The sequence below is a fragment of the Triticum urartu genome, chromosome 3A (genome assembly GCF_056163025.1).
Source record: "Triticum urartu cultivar PI428250 chromosome 3A, HENAU_Tu73, whole genome shotgun sequence".
NCBI lineage: Eukaryota > Viridiplantae > Streptophyta > Magnoliopsida > Poales > Poaceae > Triticum > Triticum urartu.
Window position 1 is genome coordinate 602390284 of NC_141875.1, and position 18864 is coordinate 602409147.

The window sequence follows — 18864 nt, forward strand, 5'->3', positions numbered from 1 at the left end:
AATACATATGTGGTCACTTCATGAGACGAACAGAGGGCCCGGTGTCTTGGAGATTCATATGTCCAATCTAACCACCCCCTATCGTTGATTACCGCTGCCACCATGGCACCACGGGAGAAAGACGTGAGCAACCTTCACACCAAGACCTAGAAGAACTCCATTGCAGACCACACTGCTTTGTAAACCAATTAAACGGCCTGCCGGAGGTGATGGAATCGAGTCTTTGTGGCACGTCGGTCGAGGATCATCCTCAAGTCTACCAGATCCTGACGGCGTCGTCTTCATCCAAAGTGATCGAAGAAGAAGAACGTCACCGCCAACCGCCATCCGCACATCACACTCCAAGATACACGCATACTCAACACTACCCGAAGTTGTCGCCCGAGAAGACGCCAATCACTAGCCACCACAACCTAACATCGTCAAAACCAAAGTCCGACGAGATACAGAGGCTACCTGCTTCCCGGCGTTCCTGATTGAAGCATCAACAGGGTGGAGAAGAAGCGGAGCCAATTTATTTGCGTCGTTGATTCCACTACCAATGCAACACCTCCCAGGAAAAAATTAAGCTTACTATCTAGTTGCTAGGGTCCCCAGCCCGTCGGCCCGCCAGAGTGGCAGCCGAAGGGGCCTAGGACCCGCAGCCACGCTAGCGAAGAAAGGAGGCAGAAAAGGTTTACCTCCGGATCTCCCCTGCTACATCAGCCAAAAAAATGTTTCAATGCTCCAAACCATATCCCAAGCTAAATTCATTTCATTTCATTTCAGCCCCGTTCGCTTCATAGGATTTGTGGAGGAATTTTAAAGGAGTACCGTTCATAGAGGTTTTCTTCCCTTTGTAGCGTTCGGAATACAGGAAAAGTGTACAGTAAAGTAGAGGAAATATGCTCTTACAATGCCGATTCCAAAGGAATCCAAACATCCACCTCGAGCTCATATTTCTCGCCGAAGACCGAGGTGAGGCACTCTGTCCATCATCGTCGGCTGATTTAAAAAGTGAATGTGTGACATGATAATGTGAGAGATAGAGATAAAGCTGCGTTGCTTCATTTAAAAAAAGGCTGAATACTACTGTTTGCACAATGCTGTGCTGCCCCATGGTTTTTACGATGCTCTAAGGGCTCTTTTGATTCAAAGGATTTTTATAGGATTTCTGAAGGATTGAAATCCTTAGGATTTTTTTGCTATATTGGTCCTTTGATCCACATGATTAGATCTAATACGAATTTTTTCTATGAAATCTTTTGTACTACATTTGGTAGGAAATCTAACATCCACTCCAACCGCTTTTCACAATTTTTTTGTGTTTCCTGTGACATCAACACACTCATTGTCAATCCTATAGAATTCAAGTGGACATGCCACTCCAGCCCTATACTTTTCCTATCCCCGCGTTTTCAAAATCCCATGAATCACAGAGGCCCTAAGAATTTCCCTGTGTTTTTTGTTCCGCCGTCTTGCACATGCGTTCCTTTTTGTTTTTGGTTCCTACGTTTTCTCTTGCTCTTGTGTTTCGTGTTCCTTTGAACCGAACGGGGCCTTCATTTTAATTCACGAGAACCCTGCTTCTGCCCCGTACCACGGCGTAACTTCTTCCACGGCCTCACGTAAGGCGCAGCGCTGCTAGTGACAGAAGGAACAAACGACGCCCGAGTACGATCACCCGATCACACACACAGTCACAGTCACGGTCACGCGACGCGCCGCTCGACCGGGACCGGGACCGGGACCAGACCGGGCGGGCTGGCTGGGCTGACCGAAACCCTCGCCGCGTCACGCCCCCGTCTCCCGAAATTTCAAACGCGGGCCAGCCACGCGGCCCCCGCCGCGACGCCATAACGTGCACTGACGCCGCGGGCCCCGCCGCCAGTCACTCACCCCACCGCAAAATCCCCGCCTCCGTCCGTCCCCGCACCGCACGCACGCACGGGCTAGTACGCGTCCCCAGCCAGCTCACTGCCTCCGCCACCCCCACCCCTCGCCTAAAACCCTCGCACCGCCCCTCCCCTCCCCCCAGCGCCGCCGCTCGCCGGCGGTGAGGCCCGGGCCCCCGCCATGGCCTCCTCGTCCGGCGCGCTGCCGCCGACCCGCCGCCCGCGCCCCGGCCCCTGGCCCCCGGCGCCGCCGCCGCAGCCGCAGGCGCAGCCCCTCTCCTGGGCCAAGCGCACCGGCTTCCAGCCCCGCGTCTCCGGCGAGTCCAGCGCCACCGCCTCCGCCCCGAGCTCCGGGCAGGCCCCGCTCCCCCGCCCGCCCGGCGCCCCCGCCGATCTGGAGTGCGGCCCGCCGGCCCGGCCCAGCCCCGCCCTGCCGCCCCCTCCCGCCGCCGCGGCGACCAATGCCAAGCAGCAGCAGCCGCCGCCGCCGCCACAGCAGCGACAGCAACCGCCCGCAGCGCCTCCCGCGAGGACGCGCAGGAGGGATTCGGATGGAGGGAGGCCGAACGGGCAGCCGGCCGCGGCGCCGCTGCCGCAGCTGCAGGAGGAAGAGGATGTGCCGGAGCGGCCGGCGCACGTGAAGTACGAGCTTCGTGACTCTCCTGGAATATGTAAGTGCCCGAAGGAGGAAAGCCGAAACATCCACGGTTCCGATGAGAGTTATACAGCTTGCTAATGTGTGGATTTTTGAGCTGTGCTGCAGTTCCAGTAGTGATATACGGATTCCAGCATTACATCTCCATGCTCGGGTCGATCATCCTGGTCCCGCTCGTGATGGTTCCTGCAATGGGTGGCTCAGCCGTGAGTTCATCATTGAATTTTTACTAGTATTTCATTTTCATATAGCATGGTTGTTCAGTTGGTGTGTTGCTTAATAGGTGCTGTTTGGATGCATATCTTTTAGGATGACACGGCAGCGGTGGTATCGACGGTGTTGCTAGTTTCGGGATTAACCACATTGTTGCACACATTGTTCGGAACGAGGTTGCCACTTGTGCAGGGGCCATCCTTTGTGTACCTTGCCCCCGCTCTTGCAATTATCAACTCCCCTGAATTCTTTGGGCTCAATGACAATGTATGCATTTCTTTCTGTTTATGTTATAGTGACACAACGCGGTCTCTATAACATGCTCGTGGCACATCTTGTAATGCAGGGCCTGTGAAATAAGTTATCTAAGATTAACTCAAATTATATCACTGCAGAACTTTAAACACATTATGAAGCACCTGCAGGGAGCTATCATAATAGGAGGTGTATTTCAAGTGCTGCTGGGATATACAGGCCTCATGTCACTATTTCTAAGGTTTCGTCCCCTTGCTTCTAATAAGATACATTTCATTTTCATCTTAGCTGTCTGCTGCCGCTCTGACATGTCCATATGCTAATAGGATTTCGCCATGGACCTGATTGACCTAGGTAGTGAATAAATCGAGATTTGAACGATGCATGATCATAGGTAGCGAAATTTACTCTGGTAGTTTTGTGTTGCCGGCTTACCGCAAAGTAATTTATATTTCCAATATGAAGACGCAACTTTCACATAGCTCTACTGCGTAAAGAGTAATTTTAGCATTGTGTGATATCAACATAAATAAACATTTTAATGATCATTTCCCACTTTTGAGTACCATATTTATGGATTTGTATCTGAGTTAACTTTGTTTACAACTGCTGAAGCATGAGTATAGGATCGGCCTTTCCTTACCAACTTAGGCTTTTGGGCTAACTGGTTGGTGCATGCAAGTATGCAACTCAATACGGTATCAGAGCCAAGTTGTCACAACTTCAAAAGCAGTCTTTCAATTTTTTTAGAAAATATCTGTAACCCACTATAGTCCACGTCATAGGCTTGAGGGGGAGCCTAGATATATCCCAGTATCATAAACATCTTTCTGTATGATGAATTCATTTGCTGGTGAAATAGATTGGCTTGGCATTGTGACCATGACCAAGCTAATATCGTTCTTTTGTTCTACAATTCAATATCTGTTTATTTCAGGTTGATAAATCCAGTTGTCGTCTCACCAACGGTTGCAGCTGTTGGACTTTCGTTTTTCAGTTATGGGTTCACTAAAGTAGGGTCATGTATAGAGATGGGCCTCTTGCAATTAATGATGGTCATTATCTTTGCACTAGTGAGTACACTAGAAATCTTGTTAAATGTTGTAATGTCTTCTGCACTACTAATAGTTTATGCTGATATTTTTGTATTTCCCTTGGTGCAGTACTTTCGGAAAATAAAGTTATTTGGCTACCGGGTTTTTTTAATTTATGCGGTAAGATGGGCTAAAAGTATTGACCTGTTGTCTTCATTTATGCTGCATTACGGTTACTGTGATTGCATGAGATACTAACCTTTGAACTACTGATGTGCTGCCCCCTTAGGTTCCTCTTGGTCTAGGAATCACATGGGCTGTTGCTTTCGCTTTGACAGCAAGTGGAGTTTACAGCTACAAAGGTTGTGATGCAAATATTCCTGCTTCAAACAATATATCAGCCTTTTGCCGGAAGCATGTATTGAGGATGAAATCTTGCCGTGTAGACACTTCACATGCCTTGAGAGTTTCTCCTTGGTTCAGATTTCCGTATCCGTTGCAATGGGGCACTCCAGTTTTCAATTGGAAAATGGGCCTTGTGATGTGTCTTGTATCAGTTATTGCATCAGTTGATTCTGTAAGTTGGGATTTGTTTCAAATCTTCATCATATTGGCTTTACTTTATTTTATATGTTCTTCAAATAAGCTTGCAATGTAATCACAATTTTAGTGATCTAAAACGTCTTATGTTTGTCTACTGAGGGAGTATTACACTGTGTCTGTAGACATAGTTAACTTACTTGAAATGATCTACACTATAAAGAGTCTTTGTTAACCATCAACTCGAAATAAGCTTCCTTCCCAGACACATGTCTTACTATTGTTCTGATTACCTGAAATTGGATCTTTATGTAGATAGTATACTGATGGAACCATTGAACGCTCATCATAATCAAAAATCCTATCTTCTAACAATTCTGCTGTGTTCACTTGACTTAAGGTTGGTTCCTACCATGCGTCATCTTTGTTTGTGGCCACAAGACCACCAACAGTTGGAATTGTTAGCAGGGGTATAGGCGTTGAGGGTATCTCCACAGTCTTGGCTGGCCTGTGGGGAACAGGAGTTGGATCAGCAACAATAACAGAAAATGTACACACGATCGCTGTGACTAAAATGGGTAGCCGCAAGGCAGTTGGATTTGGTGCTATTGTACTTATACTTCTCTCTGTTGTTGGTAAGTAACTACGTGCATTTGTCTTGAGTCTTGACATAAAATGCTCTTACACAATATTGTAAGAGCAAACATCATTTAGTCAGGTGATAGCATGCATGGTTCTTGCTGACAACTATTTCTCTATCTCATTTGTAGGAAAAGTTGGTGGTTTCATTGCTTCCATCCCTGATGTTATGGTTGCTGCCCTCCTTTGTTTCATGTGGGCCATGCTCTGTGCTCTTGGCTTGTCCAATCTTCGTTATGGTGCCACAGGAAGCTCGAGAAACAGTATTGTAGTTGGGCTAGCATTGTTTTTATCCCTATCAGTTCCTTCATACTTCCAACAGTACGGATTACTTCCGAACACAAACTCATCAGTTCCAACCTACTTTCAGCCATATAATGTTGCATCACATGGGCCTGTAGACACTGGATTTGTTGGGGTATGTACTGAACTTTCCATCTTTTGCATCAGTATGTTTTACTCTCTACTGTTTAAATGACAATTGCATGGTTATATCTTCATACTATAGTTTAAATGATGATTGCATGATTGTGTTTTGTTGATAAAAATGCACAAATTCTATTGTCAATTAGAACTCTTCATGCCGTTTGACTAGTAGAAAAGAAGATATTTGGTTTGGACCAAGCATATGCTAGGGTACTGGGATTGTCCTATGGATCACTTGATATATTTGGAATTGCTACTAAAGAACTACTACCATTTTGACAAACAATCTTATGTACAACTTTTTTTTGATAATTTGCTACTCAAAGTCACGCTTCAACTGAAAACTGATCCAGCCTATGTTGTCTCAACATAGCCATAGCCGGTCCCAAGCCTAGGTAGGAGGGTTGTGATAGACTTGGTGAGCCAACGTCATAACTCAACCACTCTTATGGATGTGAAACCTAGAAGAACATCCTTGGGGCGTAACTGTAAAGCCCCGGCCAAACCCACTCGTTCCTTGTCGTTGTGCCTGGCTACCACCTAGGATCTAGACTGGCCCCACTGACCAACACTAGTCTTTCCTGCGCACTTTGTCCTAAGTCCTAACTCGTGCGCACCCGGAATCAACTTCCCAGTCGGTCACCCATCCTTTCGGATGGGCTCCCAGAAAAGAAGGTGCACTTTGTTGATATGAGTGGTCTATCATTCCTATTAAGCCAGGATGCCACATACACCCCCACTCAAAGGAACCAACGTCCTCATTAGCGCAGCAGGAGCACATGTATCATGGCGTGTGCCATGATGGGCCACACGCGCCATGCGCCACATGCCCACAAACCTGACCCGCACACGCTCCTGTAACCATGAGGGGCGGCTCTGATACCAATTGTAACGCCCCGGCCAAACTCACTGATTCACTGACCGGTTCCTGGTCGTTGCTCCTGGCTACCACCTAGGATTTAGACTAGCCCCACCGACCAATACTAGTCTTTTCTGCGCACTTTGTCCTCACTCGTGCTCACCCGAGATTAACTTCCCAGTCGGTCACCCATTCTCAAATTGCTCCAAGCCAAGCACTCGTAACTTTGAGGTTCCTTTCGGATGAGCTCCAGGAAAAGGTGCACCTTCTTGATATGAGTAGTCTATCATTCCTATTAAGCTGGGATGGTCATAATAACCCTCTTAGTGGCGCCATATTGGAACCCAGGTGGGTCTTAAATGGGCAAGGGCTGGGCCGTCACCCCCTTGTCGCGCCGTATCTTGATCTAGATACAGTGATAAGTGAGCAAGGATCGGTCATCGCATCCTTAGTGGCACGCTACATTGATGCTCGGGTGTAGTGAAAAATGAGCAAGGCTCTAGTAGGACGCATGGGTAGCTGGAAAGTAGGGTCCCTAATGGGTAAGTTACGGGAGTTAGTTGATACAATGGAGGAGAGACGTTGATATCCTATGCATCCAAGAAACCAAATGGAAAGGGACAAAATGCTATAGGACGGCAATTTGACCTCCGATGTTGTATGGTGTTGAACGTTGGCCAACTAAAAGGCAACATGTCCAATAGTTAGGTGTAGCGGAGATGCGCATGTTGAGATGGATATGTGGTCACACAAGAAAGAATCAAGTCCGGAATGATGAGATACGTGTTAGAGTTGGGGTAGCACCAATTGAAGAGAAGCTTGTCCAACATCGTCTGAGATGGTTTGGGCATATAACACATGCCCCTAGAAGCGCCAGTGCATAGCGGACAGTTAAATGTGCTGATAATGTCAAGAGAGGTCGGGGTAGACCAAACTGACACGTGAGGAGTCTGTAAAGAGAGACCCAAAGAACTGGAATATCACCAAGAACAAGCCATGGACAGGGGTGCATGGACGCTAGCTACCCAGAACTGTGACTTGGTTTCGAGATCTTACGGGTTTTAACTTTGGCCTACCCCAACTTGTTTGGGACGTATGGCTTTTTTATTGCTGTTGTTGTTGAGTGTGTTTTTACTTTGTAGTGAATTTAAATACTTGTAAGGTAAATGTTCACTATTGTGGATTGTCGAGTGACATCTAGTGAAGTGTAGTTTGTGACCTGTATGCTTGGGTTGAGGCCCAAAATGCTAATTTAGTTGTGCTTTCGTGTGAAAAAGGCATTTGGCGGACGGGCTCCAGGTTGCACTTTATTCATTTTTCTCAAAAGCTTTATTTCCAGAGCGCAAAAAAATCTGAAAAGTGTGCATAAGCATATTACATGTATTAGTATTTACGTAGGAAGTTTAATCGTGATTCTCTATTTACCCGCATCTCAGGTAAACTACGTCCTCAATACGGTACTGTCACTCAATATGGTGATTGCATTTCTGGTTGCTGTCATACTCGACAATACAGTCCCTGGTGGGCGCCAAGAGCGGGGCTTGTATGTATGGTCAGAAGCAGAGGAGGCGACAAGAGAACCATCCTTCTTGAAAGACTATGAACTTCCTTTCAAGATAGGGCGGGCGTTCAGGTGGGTCAAATGCATGGGCCTATAGCATGTGTGTGACTCTCCGGAGTTTGAATGGGTCTACTTGCGACATCACACGCGAAAGAAATGGAGCCCGTCATGTTCCATGACGGACCGTTTCCCCAGCAGAGGTACTGAGTGTATATTCCGAAGAATTGCTCCTTAGGTTAGTTCTCCTGTCCTGACGCATGACGCATGGGACGAATTTTCCTAGTATTATTATCTTGACTAGTGTGTATTATAATTGAGGGATTTTGCTCTTTCTATATTAGTAGCTTTAGGGGGTAATCATATGTATATGTGGATGCGGTAAGTGGTCTGAACTAAGCATGGATACAGGAATCAAATATCTGACTTCCAACTTGGTCAAATCGGAGGTCTCTTTGCATACAATATTCTGTGCTGAATTTGGAGTGTAGGTGTATGGTCTTACTGGCATTTGAATCAACTCTTTAAGTCTCTTTTCCAATCTCTCAGCTAGGGATGCAAAGTTGTGACCCCCACGGCACCCTCTGTTGAACTAAAATTTCAAAAGTTATGCGACTTTGGAAAATTCAGTTCATTTATTTGAACTAAAGAGGTTCAGAGAATACCCTAAAGTTCCAGCGAAGGCAGACTGGAGGGGCAGCTGCAGCGCACAGCTCGAGCGTAGCACTTGAAGCGACACGCCATGATGGCTGTTGCAACTGGAGGCAACACACGTGAGATGCATCCACCACGGCGAGATTGCTCCAGAAGCAAAGGTCACGCACTTGGCTGTCCTGTCATCATGAGTGTTGTGGATGCCTTTAGGCCAACTCCACCGCGTGACCGTATCCTGTCCGCCCCCGTCCGTTTGGAGTAAAACGGACGAATAGCGCAACCCAGCGCACGGCCTTAAACGGACAAATGTCTGGATTCCGTCCGTTTTCGACTCATCCTCGGCCCAAACTTGCGCTCGGTTTGGGGTGAAACGGACGCGCGCGGACGGCTTGGACGCACGCCCTTGTCCCTCCCTGGCCCGCCTGTCGGGGACACTAACAGTCCCTCCGCTCCCAACGCTTCCACCCTCTCTTTCGCCCCGCCCCGCCGCCGCTATTCTCTGGCCGCCTTCTCACCGCGCAGTCTTCGGCCGTCCCTACCAAACCACTTCTCGACATGGCCGTCACCACGCCCGTGCTGTGACCGTAGTTTTGGCCGTCGATCGAAGGTTTGGCCTTCGACGTTTTGCTGGCCGCAGAGGGGACAAGACCGTCGGCGGCGCAGCACGGCGTCCTCGGCAGCTCCCGACGAGAGCTCCACAACGGCCAGTAGCCGGCTGGCAACCACCCCTGCTGCGTCGAGGTGATCATCGCGGCCTCTTCGCCACCACGCCCGCAAGGTATTCGGCATTTTGCCCACAAAGGTATGGACAGTGGAGACGAGTTTTTCTTCCATCACTTTCTTTGTTCATCGGACGATTCGTCATCAGATGATGAAGATATTGTGGTGGCTGCACTGGTCGTTCACGACCACATTCAACGGCAGCTTCCTCGGTACAGGGGGTCACTCCCTGGCCGTGCTCCCAACCTGAACCGCAACAGGGAGAGAGGGCACGCCCTGCTCTATGCCGATTACTTTGCCAACACCCCGCTCTTCAAGCCGGATAAATTTCGTTGCCGTTTTCGAATGTCAAGTCATGTGTTCAATCGTATCCGAGAGGGAGTGGTTGCTCATGACCCATACTTCGAGTGCAAGATGGATGCTCTTGGCAAGTTTGGATTCTCCTCTTACCAAAAATGCACCGCGGCCATCCACATGCTTGCATATGGAATTCCAGGCGATCTGGTGGATGAGTATGTGCGTATGAGTGAGACAACATGTCTGATGTCAATGTACAAGTTTTGCCAGGCTGTGATCGAGGTGTTTGGCCCAGAGTACTTGAGGCAGCCAACTGTCGCTGATACAGAGAGATTGTTGGCGACCAACGCAGCTAGAGGCTTTCCAGGCATGCTTGGCAGCATAGATTGTATGCACTGGGAGTGGAAGAACTGTACATTTGCTTGGCAGGGCCAGTACAAAGTGCATGTCAAGGCGTGCACTGTCATATTAGAAGCGGTGGCATCACATGATCTTTGGATATGGCATTCTTTCTTCGGCATGGCAGGTTCTCACAATGATATCAACGCGCTGCAGCGTTCTCCAGTCTTCGCGAGGCTTGCAGAAGGCCACTCCCCACCCGTCAACTTTGAGATCAACGGCCACCATTACAACAAGGGATACTATCTAGCAGATGGTATATATCCTTAGTGGTCAACTTTTGTGAAGACAATCTCGAAACCCCAAGGTGAGAAGAGAAAGAGATTTGCCCAAATGCAAGAGAGTGTTAGAAAGGATGTGGAACGTGCTTTTGGTGTGCTTCAATCCCGGTGGGGTATCGTTCGAAACCCTGCACTGTTATAGGATGAAAAGAAGCTTTGGGAGGTGATGACTGCTTGTGTGATCATGCATAACATGATCGTCGAGGACGAGCATGATGAGAGTATCTTCGACCAAGGATTTGACTATCAAGGTGAAAATATTGAGCCCCTGCATCAAGACCCGGCCACATTTGAACAGTTTGCTCAATTTCATCGTGAAATGCGTGATTGACACTCTCATTTGAATCTTTAAAATGACTTGGTTGAGCACGTGTGGGATCACATTGGCAACCAATAGATGTATTGGTCCATTTTATTTTAGTCATGACAATTTTGATTTGGTTGTAAAAATATTTTATTAAAGACAATTTCAATTGGGTTGTAAAATTATTTTAATTTTTAGACAAATATTTGGGTTGTAAACTAGTTTTGATGAAAATTTGGGTATTTTTGGCCCTGACGGACAGGATAGGGCAAAAGAATGCGTCCGCGCTGTGGGCGCACGGCCACCACATCTCAGGACACGCCCGGACACGACCCCAAATTACTACTCAAACGGACAGAATCTGAACAAAACGAACGTCCGTTTGGAGTCACGCGGTGGAGTTGGCCTTACAAACGCCGAGAGAGGATGGGCCAAGGGCCGGAAATGGAGCAGGCACGCCAGGATGAGTGCGTCGCCGGCAGCCTGCCGGAGACGACCGGCCAGACGACAGCACTCAAACTGGCCGTTTCAGTTTCAGTCACCTGCAGGCTGCCTGCAGGGTCGCACTAACGCATGCAACCGGCCAAAAGCGACGCAACTTTTCCTGTCTTGCCTTGGGCGAGGTTAGCACGGATGTCAAGCAAGCAATGGCATCTTTACATCCACTGCCGGTGATTCCGGTGAACAAACTGGCTGTGCTTGCTTGACAACGCTGCTGCAGATCATAGCATACACGCCACTGTCTGTCATCGGACCACAAGAAAAAGCCGACCAACACACGCTACAGACAAACAATCAACGGCAAACACACGCTACAGCATCAACTTGTTAGAAATGGTGCACCCGCAGCCGCGGCTGCATGAGCAGGTCCGCGTCCCCGAGAGGGCCTCCTCCTTTTCTCGGATCCTCCGGGAGTCCTGGGATCCCGGAGAGGAAGCCTGAGCCCGGTGGAACATTGCACCTACCAGAAGTAGGAGGATCATACAACTGCTTCGCTGAAGCTGAAACCCCAGCACCATCATCATCTCTGTATGTGTCGTGTCGAGCAGCCACAACCTCAATCGACCTGAGCTCTGCATCGTGCCCGTTACTAATTGCTGGCAGCGTCTCGTCCTTTGGGAATGAGTCTGTCGGCAGCCGGAACAGGCCCGGACTGCCGACGGGGACCTTCACCTCGTCCTCTCCGTCGCCATCGTCGTCGCCCGGGGCCGGGAGAGCCAGGATCTCCTGCTGAGGTGGGCTCGGGTTCTCCGTGAGTGCAGTATCGGCGCCATCGGTCGAGCAGTTTGCGCTTCCATGGTCATGGTAACCATGGTAGTCCTCCGGCGCTGGGAGGGCCAGTATTTCCTGCCGAGACGGGCTCGACCCAACGTGTCCATCCCTGTACGAACTGCTGCCGTCGTCGTCGTCGTTGTAGAGGTCGGTACGGCACTCATCACCCGGCGCCGGGAGCGCCAGCGTCACCTGGCTGGGCGGGAGCGGCCTGTCCAGCTTCTGCCTCAGGGAGATCCTGGCGCGCTGCAGGGCCTGGAGAACGCTCTCCACATCGATGTTGCCCTGCTGATCGTCGGCGTGGTCGTGGAAGCGTGACGAGCTCCAGTCCGAGACCTTGCTGACCGACGGGCTCGACTCCGATGGCGCCTTGACGGCGCCGAGCCCGGACGATGACGCGGAGGTCGTGTATCGGCTCGAGCAGCCGTCTGAGTTCGCGTCTCCTTGCTGGTCTTGGCTTCGTCTTGTGGCCGTGCTATAGCTGGAGCTTCCTTGTGCTGATATGGCAGGGGTCGGCGCCATTTCTTCTGATGAATTCTTGGGTGGTCTGGAAACGACGAGTTTTTCACCACCTGATTTGGTCTGTAAATGGCAATCTGCCTCGACATCACCCTGCAGTTTGGAAAGCAAAAGGTATGGGTCAAATCGGTGTAAGAACTGTCGGCAACATTCATCATGTCAAATCTCCAATGCTCGACGAAAAAACATCAAGGCCACATCCATATCATTCATGATGCTAATAGCTCTGCGATATTTTGACAGAATAAATGAATTTGTTGCTAATCTCATTCTCAATTTCCATGCACGATCGGTAGTAGCAGTAGTAGTGGTACCTTGTTGGGTGAGCTCCGGGTGTCGTTGAATTTCTTCTCCCAGTCGGTCTGAGCCTTCTCCTCGGCCTCGTACTGCCCGATCAGCTCGGCCTGCTTCTCCAGCACCCTCTCCATCTCCCCGTCACCATCGTCGCGCCTCATCACGTACTGACCACCACCGTCCCCCGAGCTCCGCCGGTCGTCTCCGCCCACCTCGCCGTCAAACTCGGTCCGGCCATCATCATCGGCGCAACGCGGTCCGTCTCGCTGTTCCTTCCGACTCTCCGCGACCACGGCAGCAACGCTACTGCCATCGTTGAGCATAACAGAAGTGCACGGTGTCAAATTTTTTGACAAGAATGGCATTGTAGAGTTCAATCTTTAATTGCTCATCTACGAACGAGACGAGAAGGAGAGTCAATGGCGGGACCTGAGCTCCTTGCGCTTGTTCTTCCGGCAGGACTGGCCCATCCGGTACTTGGGCGAGGGGTCCGACTGCGAGGCCAGGAAGTAGACGTAGCTCCGGCGGTGCCGCTGCTTGAGCTGCCTGGCCCTCCGCGGGCTGGCGCACCGCCCTTTCCACGACAGCCCGCCGGGCTGCAGCGCCGTCCCGGAAGTCGCGTCCTCCTCCTCCTTCCTTTCGCCCTTCGCTGGCGGCTGCTCCTGCTCCTGCTCCGGTCCCTCCTCGCCGTGGGAGCGGGGCGCAGGATCGCCGCCGGTGACCGTGGCGTCGCATGGCTCGTCCCGCTCCTCCTCCTCGGCGTCGTCGGAGCCCGAGTCGAGCACGTCCGAGAGGCTGCCGCAGAAGCCCCGGGACTCCAGGACTGCCAGCACCTCCGCGGCCTCCCGCTCGGCTTGCCGCCGCTGCGCCGTCACCGCCCGCACCTGCTCCTCCAGCTCCGCGACCTGAACGAAACGCACGAATCAATGGCACTGCCACAGCGACACTGATATTGACAAGAATGCGCGCGCAGCATGCGTACCCTGGCGGCGAGCTGGTCGGCGCGCTCCTTGGATGCGCGGGAGACGGAGCGCTCGGAGAGCAGGCGCGCCCGGAGGAAGTCGATGGTCATGGGCGCCGCCGCCGCCGCAGGGTCCGCCATCCGCACGCTCAAAGCCTCAGCATGCACACGCCAAAGCTGCAGCACCAGCACAGCCCGCTGTCGCCGGCCCGGTGGTCGCCTGCCGCACTGGACGAGAGCTACCCGAGCCGCACGTACGACGTGCTACTGAAGTGGACTTCCGAACTCACTCCCGGGGAGCGGGGCGTGGGGCAAGAATACAATACAATTGACAACAACTCCACGCTCCTCGACGCTGTACGGTCTACACCAACACGGCACCCACCGGCCACCGTCACGCCACGGCTTGGTCCTCTCGCGCCGGTGCTCGTGCTCGTACGTATTAAAAAAGTGGCATGTCTTTCTGCGAGGAGGCGCACGCGGTCGCCCCCACGCGCGCGCGCACCGACAGCGCGTAGCGGTCGTTCCACGAGGGCCATGGGATCGAGCCCCAAGCTAGCGCAACGGTATCGCTGGCTGTTCCGTCAATTCACAGTGGCGAATGGCGATGCCTCACCTGTCGCCCCTGCCGTGCTGTGGACAAACGATTTTCTGGCTGGACGGAGGTCCTCCCTCCCTCCTTGCATTGGGGTCCGTAGTTTATATCATGTCGTGCGCGGTACAGCGGAACTGCTGTGCTGTCCAACTGGCTGGGCTGCAAAATCCAAAATGTCGCTGGGATCACGCACGATTGTCATGCCCCGCCTGGAATCTTTTTGTGCCTGGATTGGATCCAGCGCCTCACCAACCAGCCTCCCTCATATATACGGCCGCACGGAAAACCTCCAACGACTTGCTATGACCTCATTTAAATCAAGCTCGCCGTTTCCAACAACAAGACGAAAATCAAGGTCAGCTCCGCGTACCACACCAAACAAAGAGGCCAGGACGAAATTGCAGTGCACCGAGTAAATAATAATATCAAGCACGCACGTTTCTATTAAGCCATTATAAATGCACACCCGCACTTCTTCTCTCATACAGTACTAGATCTGTGCGCAACTTCAGGCCTTCCTAGGATGATAATGATGAAGCAATGGATAAAAACTGGATGAACGATTGTGTACAGACTACAGCCGCAACAGATATCTGCCAAGTGCTTACATTACAGGACGACTGTTCTTTACTAAAGAACACGATTAAGAAATAACCAGAGTGCTCACTTTAGAACCATAGATTCGACGACACATAATGAATGCACATAACTAGTCAGTTAGTCGCCGCTGGCACATCCCTTGCAGCCACAGTGGACACATTCGATCACCTGCTCCTCCCTCAGGTGCTTGGGGACCCGGCACACGCACGTAGTCGCAAAGTTGTGGTCTCGGGTCTGGATGCAGCGAAGGCAGCACAGGCGCTCGTAACCCGGCTGCACGCACACAAAAAGGAAGCAACGAGTAAGAATACCTAACGGATCACAGCAACTAAACACACAACAGAGCAATAAGTGATTGTTAGGAACAGAAGGAAAACTATGAAGAACGAAGTACGAAGGGAGTTTTGTATTCAGAGGTTGTGAAACATTTCTAGCTACATGTCAAGTGCTACAATTAGAAAAGGTCTGTCGTGGCAGGAAGAGCATGGCTACAATTAGAAAAAGTCTGTTGTTATATTTAAATGCCATGATCACCTAATCAGTACATGGCTATGAAAGATTGATAATGACGGTGTCTGTTAGGAGCTGGTTAGGACTAGGCAACTGCACTTTCGCACAATGTAGTACTAGGCCTACACAGGGTCACATTTTCTGCCTGGTTTTAATGAAGGTGAAAGACCTCTTTCTTCAGTTCTGTATGGAACTATGGAAGAAGTGGGTGTTCGTACCAGGACAACTTCTGGGAGGGTTTGTGGGTGTCTGATGTTGTCAGTCTTTTTTAAAAGCCAGACAGGTTGTTTGGACTTACAAAAGATTTTGGCTAGTTAAGGTCCCTCTCAAAGTTAGAAGACTTTTGTAGTTAGCATTTAGGAATAGCATTTTAAACAAGGATAATTTGCTAAGAGGTTGGTGGCAGTGCAATAGAACATCCCTTCATCCTTTGTGCAGTAGCCTTGTTATGTATGGGAAGTAGCGGAATTCACTTTTGGTATTAAGACTATACCTGCATTGTTTAGTGAAGTACGTGAATGGATTAATAGATGCTCTGTAAAGCATATACAGTTCATGGCGGCAGCGGTTTCATGTGTGGTTTGCTTTGCTCCATATGGAAAACCAGGGACAGCAGACTGTTTAAATATTTCTTCTTCAGGACCCTGCTAATGTATGTTTCAGATTTCGCATTGGTTATCCTAACGGGCTGGCGAAGCCACCAAGCACAACTGCTGTTGCAAGTGACATCTGAAGTTTTCAGTCAACACTAGGGTAGAGGCCTCTGGTGCATAGGAATGAAGATTGCTGATAACAAAGATAAGAACAGGAAACTGGAGTTTTGTTGCCCGTCTCTGTTTCTGTATTTGTCCTTGTTATGGTCAGAGTGCTAGAGTGTGGCTTGGCAAAGTTATCATAAGTACCCTGGAGTCTGGGATGCTGGTAATGTAAGATTCCGGAGGATATTGGTAGGAAGGGTGGATGCACAAGCATGCCATGTATGGATGAGATCAATCTGGTGCATTATCAGTTTTATGAAATGGAATGGGAGCACCGAGCTACATTATAAAGTATGACCATAAGATATATAAGTTCCCAGCATTTGTTCTTTAACTTTAAATCAGTATTGCATTAAAACAGGGAATGAATAGAACATATAGCATGGGAAGCATGATCAGGAACTCAATTTTATTGCACTACTACGGGTCTACAGCATGGTTAGACGAAATAAATAACATGTGGACCATGCCACCATCAAACTCCCTCCGTCCCATAATGTAAGACGTTTTACATTATGGGACGGAGGGAATACGAGATTATAAATAATAATACTCCCTCCCATCCAAATTACTTGTCGCAGCTTTAGTACAACTTTAAGATTGTTATCCACAGTTCATCTAGGTAAAGACTGACAAACGCTATAGAAGCAAATTCATGCTATGAATGAATTTCACATGTCACAGTTTTAGCCAGAAAAAACATCTTATATATGCAATGAGCATGGCCTACTTTACTAAGCAATTATAATTCTTTACTTCAGATGTCCAGAACACATACATTAAACTAAAGAATTGTTGAGCCTATTTGCTTATTTATAAAGGTGGCCGTATGCATCGTTCTGATGCAGAGGCCGGGGAGTCCCCCCTTTTCGAAAAAAAATTAATTAAACTAAAGAATACCATGGGTGATAAAAGCATACCCATGACGAACTCAGCTGCTAGTTTGACATCACAATTACAAAATATAAAGACAGGGTAATTTATTCAAGGTACATTTTGAGAAATACTATTGAGGCAGTTACTGTCAAGTGCGAATGAAAAAGATTAAGAGAGTGAAAACTTGATGGTGTGCTTGTTCATACATTTGAACTAACTTTGTACACTCATTAGTTAGTTAAAGAGTATCTAAGGTGAGAAGAAGTGAAGAATGCCACTCTAAGGTAATAAAAAAAATGTGTGCACGTGGAAATGATATGAAGCTTAGGAGACTAACCTTTTTCCACTTTGCAATCAGATTACGGTCTGCATAACCCTGGTCCAGGCAGAACTCATACAGCTCCTTTGATATTTCCTTCCTTTTATAGAAAAGATCATATATGTAACGGCTTCTTTGATGAGAAATGCGGAAAATTGGCCAGAGTGCTTCACACTTCCTCTTCCCGTCATGTGTATCGTTTTCAGCTGTGCGTGCAGATTGTATTAGTACTCACCCTATAGTACTCACCCTATAGTACGAAATACCAATGGACATCTGAAAAGGTCGCATCAATAGATAGTATGCTTAATAACATGCATACCTTCTCTCATTTTGGCATCCAGCTCACGGATTGTGGGCTCGATAAGCACCCATCCTTCGGGGTATTCCACACGGCTTGTCTTTATCTTAGGCATACTGTCACAAGAGGTGTCCTAGGGCTGGCTTGGAATGCACAAACCTGAGAAGACACAGATAAAAAGGGTAAGATTCAAATAGCATATGCTTAAGCCACTAAACTCATCCAGATATGTGTGCATTTTTTAAAATAAAAGCAGGAAATGACAAACTGAATAAGGGTCCATTCTGATTCTAGCGCTAACACCTAAGTATTTCAAGCGATACTAGTAGCAAAAACAAATTCATCTCTCTCAAGAACAGGGGCGGATCTAGATGCTGCGCGGGGCGTGCACCGGCACGCCCAAAATTTGTCCACATTAGTTGGGGTTAAACTAAATCGTGGATGATGGAATGTTCACACCTCAGAAACGATGACCGAAATCGCCGGACGGGGTTGGGACGGCAGGGCGACGCGGTGGGGTTGAACGGGAACGGCGGTGGCGGCGACTCGCGTGAAAGGCGGAGGGGTCCGGGCGGCGACGGGTTGGGAGCCGCGGAGGAGAGGTTAGGGCACGGCGGCGGCACTGGAGCCGCGTTGGGTCGGATCGGATTAGGGTAGGGCGAGGGGGCGGGATGTCGGGAGGGTGAGGGCAAAAGACGGTGCCGCACCGGCATGTACAGCGAGGATGAATTTTGACTCTGGACATAATCAGATTTGATCGAAAAGAAAAGAAAAACTAAATTTACCAACCTCTATTTTGAGTTATACCCTTTTCCTTCTGTTTTCTGAAGAACATTCTTTCTTTCTTATTAGACTAGATTCTAGACTAAAGTAGTGACCTAACGTCGTATATTATTATAGAGAAAGAATTATATTAAGTTAGCATGTGGTTCATTTGTTCATATTAGCTGGAAAAATCCAAAAAATGGAAAATAAATAAAAGGCGGGGCACTTGGTTTTCAGCGTAAACGGGCGAAAAAAATAAAGTATGGAGAGAGAGAGAGAGGAGGAGAATATACGCTGGGTTGAAAGAAGGAGAAGCTGATGACAAAATATTACATTCTTTTTAATTAGTATAGATAAAATAAATAAGATTTATATATTTGATAAAC

The 18864-nt window shown here is 49.0% G+C and overlaps 2 protein-coding genes and 1 pseudogene across 3 annotated transcripts; 1 reads left to right on the forward strand and 2 right to left on the reverse strand.

Annotated features, from left to right (window-relative positions):
* Positions 1 to 1950: 1950 nt before the first annotated feature.
* On the forward strand, positions 1951 to 8496 carry NAT12 (nucleobase-ascorbate transporter 12). Its single transcript, XM_048709246.2, has 10 exons — positions 1951 to 2545; positions 2638 to 2735; positions 2839 to 3009; positions 3138 to 3238; positions 3935 to 4070; positions 4161 to 4211; positions 4321 to 4608; positions 4972 to 5206; positions 5342 to 5628; positions 7932 to 8496. The coding sequence occupies exons 1-10, from the start codon at positions 2056 to 2058 to the stop codon at positions 8151 to 8153; spliced, it is 2079 nt and encodes a 692-aa protein (XP_048565203.1). The 5' UTR covers positions 1951 to 2055; the 3' UTR covers positions 8154 to 8496.
* Positions 8497 to 11344: 2848 nt separating this feature from the next.
* Positions 11345 to 14648, reverse strand: LOC125545335 (uncharacterized; annotated as a pseudogene). The gene is made up of 4 exons (XR_015598653.1): positions 13776 to 14648; positions 13223 to 13698; positions 12814 to 13099; positions 11345 to 12592 (listed from the first exon to the last, which is right to left on the reverse strand). The product of XR_015598653.1 is annotated as an uncharacterized LOC125545335 (transcript).
* Positions 14649 to 14868: 220 nt separating this feature from the next.
* On the reverse strand, positions 14869 to 18432 carry LOC125545336 (protein BUD31 homolog 1). Its single transcript, XM_048709247.2, has 4 exons — positions 18173 to 18432; positions 17735 to 17872; positions 17431 to 17618; positions 14869 to 15222 (listed from the first exon to the last, which is right to left on the reverse strand). Exons 2-4 carry the CDS (start codon positions 17826 to 17828, stop codon positions 15067 to 15069), a joined length of 438 nt encoding a protein of 145 aa, XP_048565204.1. The 5' UTR covers positions 17829 to 17872; positions 18173 to 18432; the 3' UTR covers positions 14869 to 15066.
* Between the last annotated feature and the right edge of the window lie 432 nt (positions 18433 to 18864).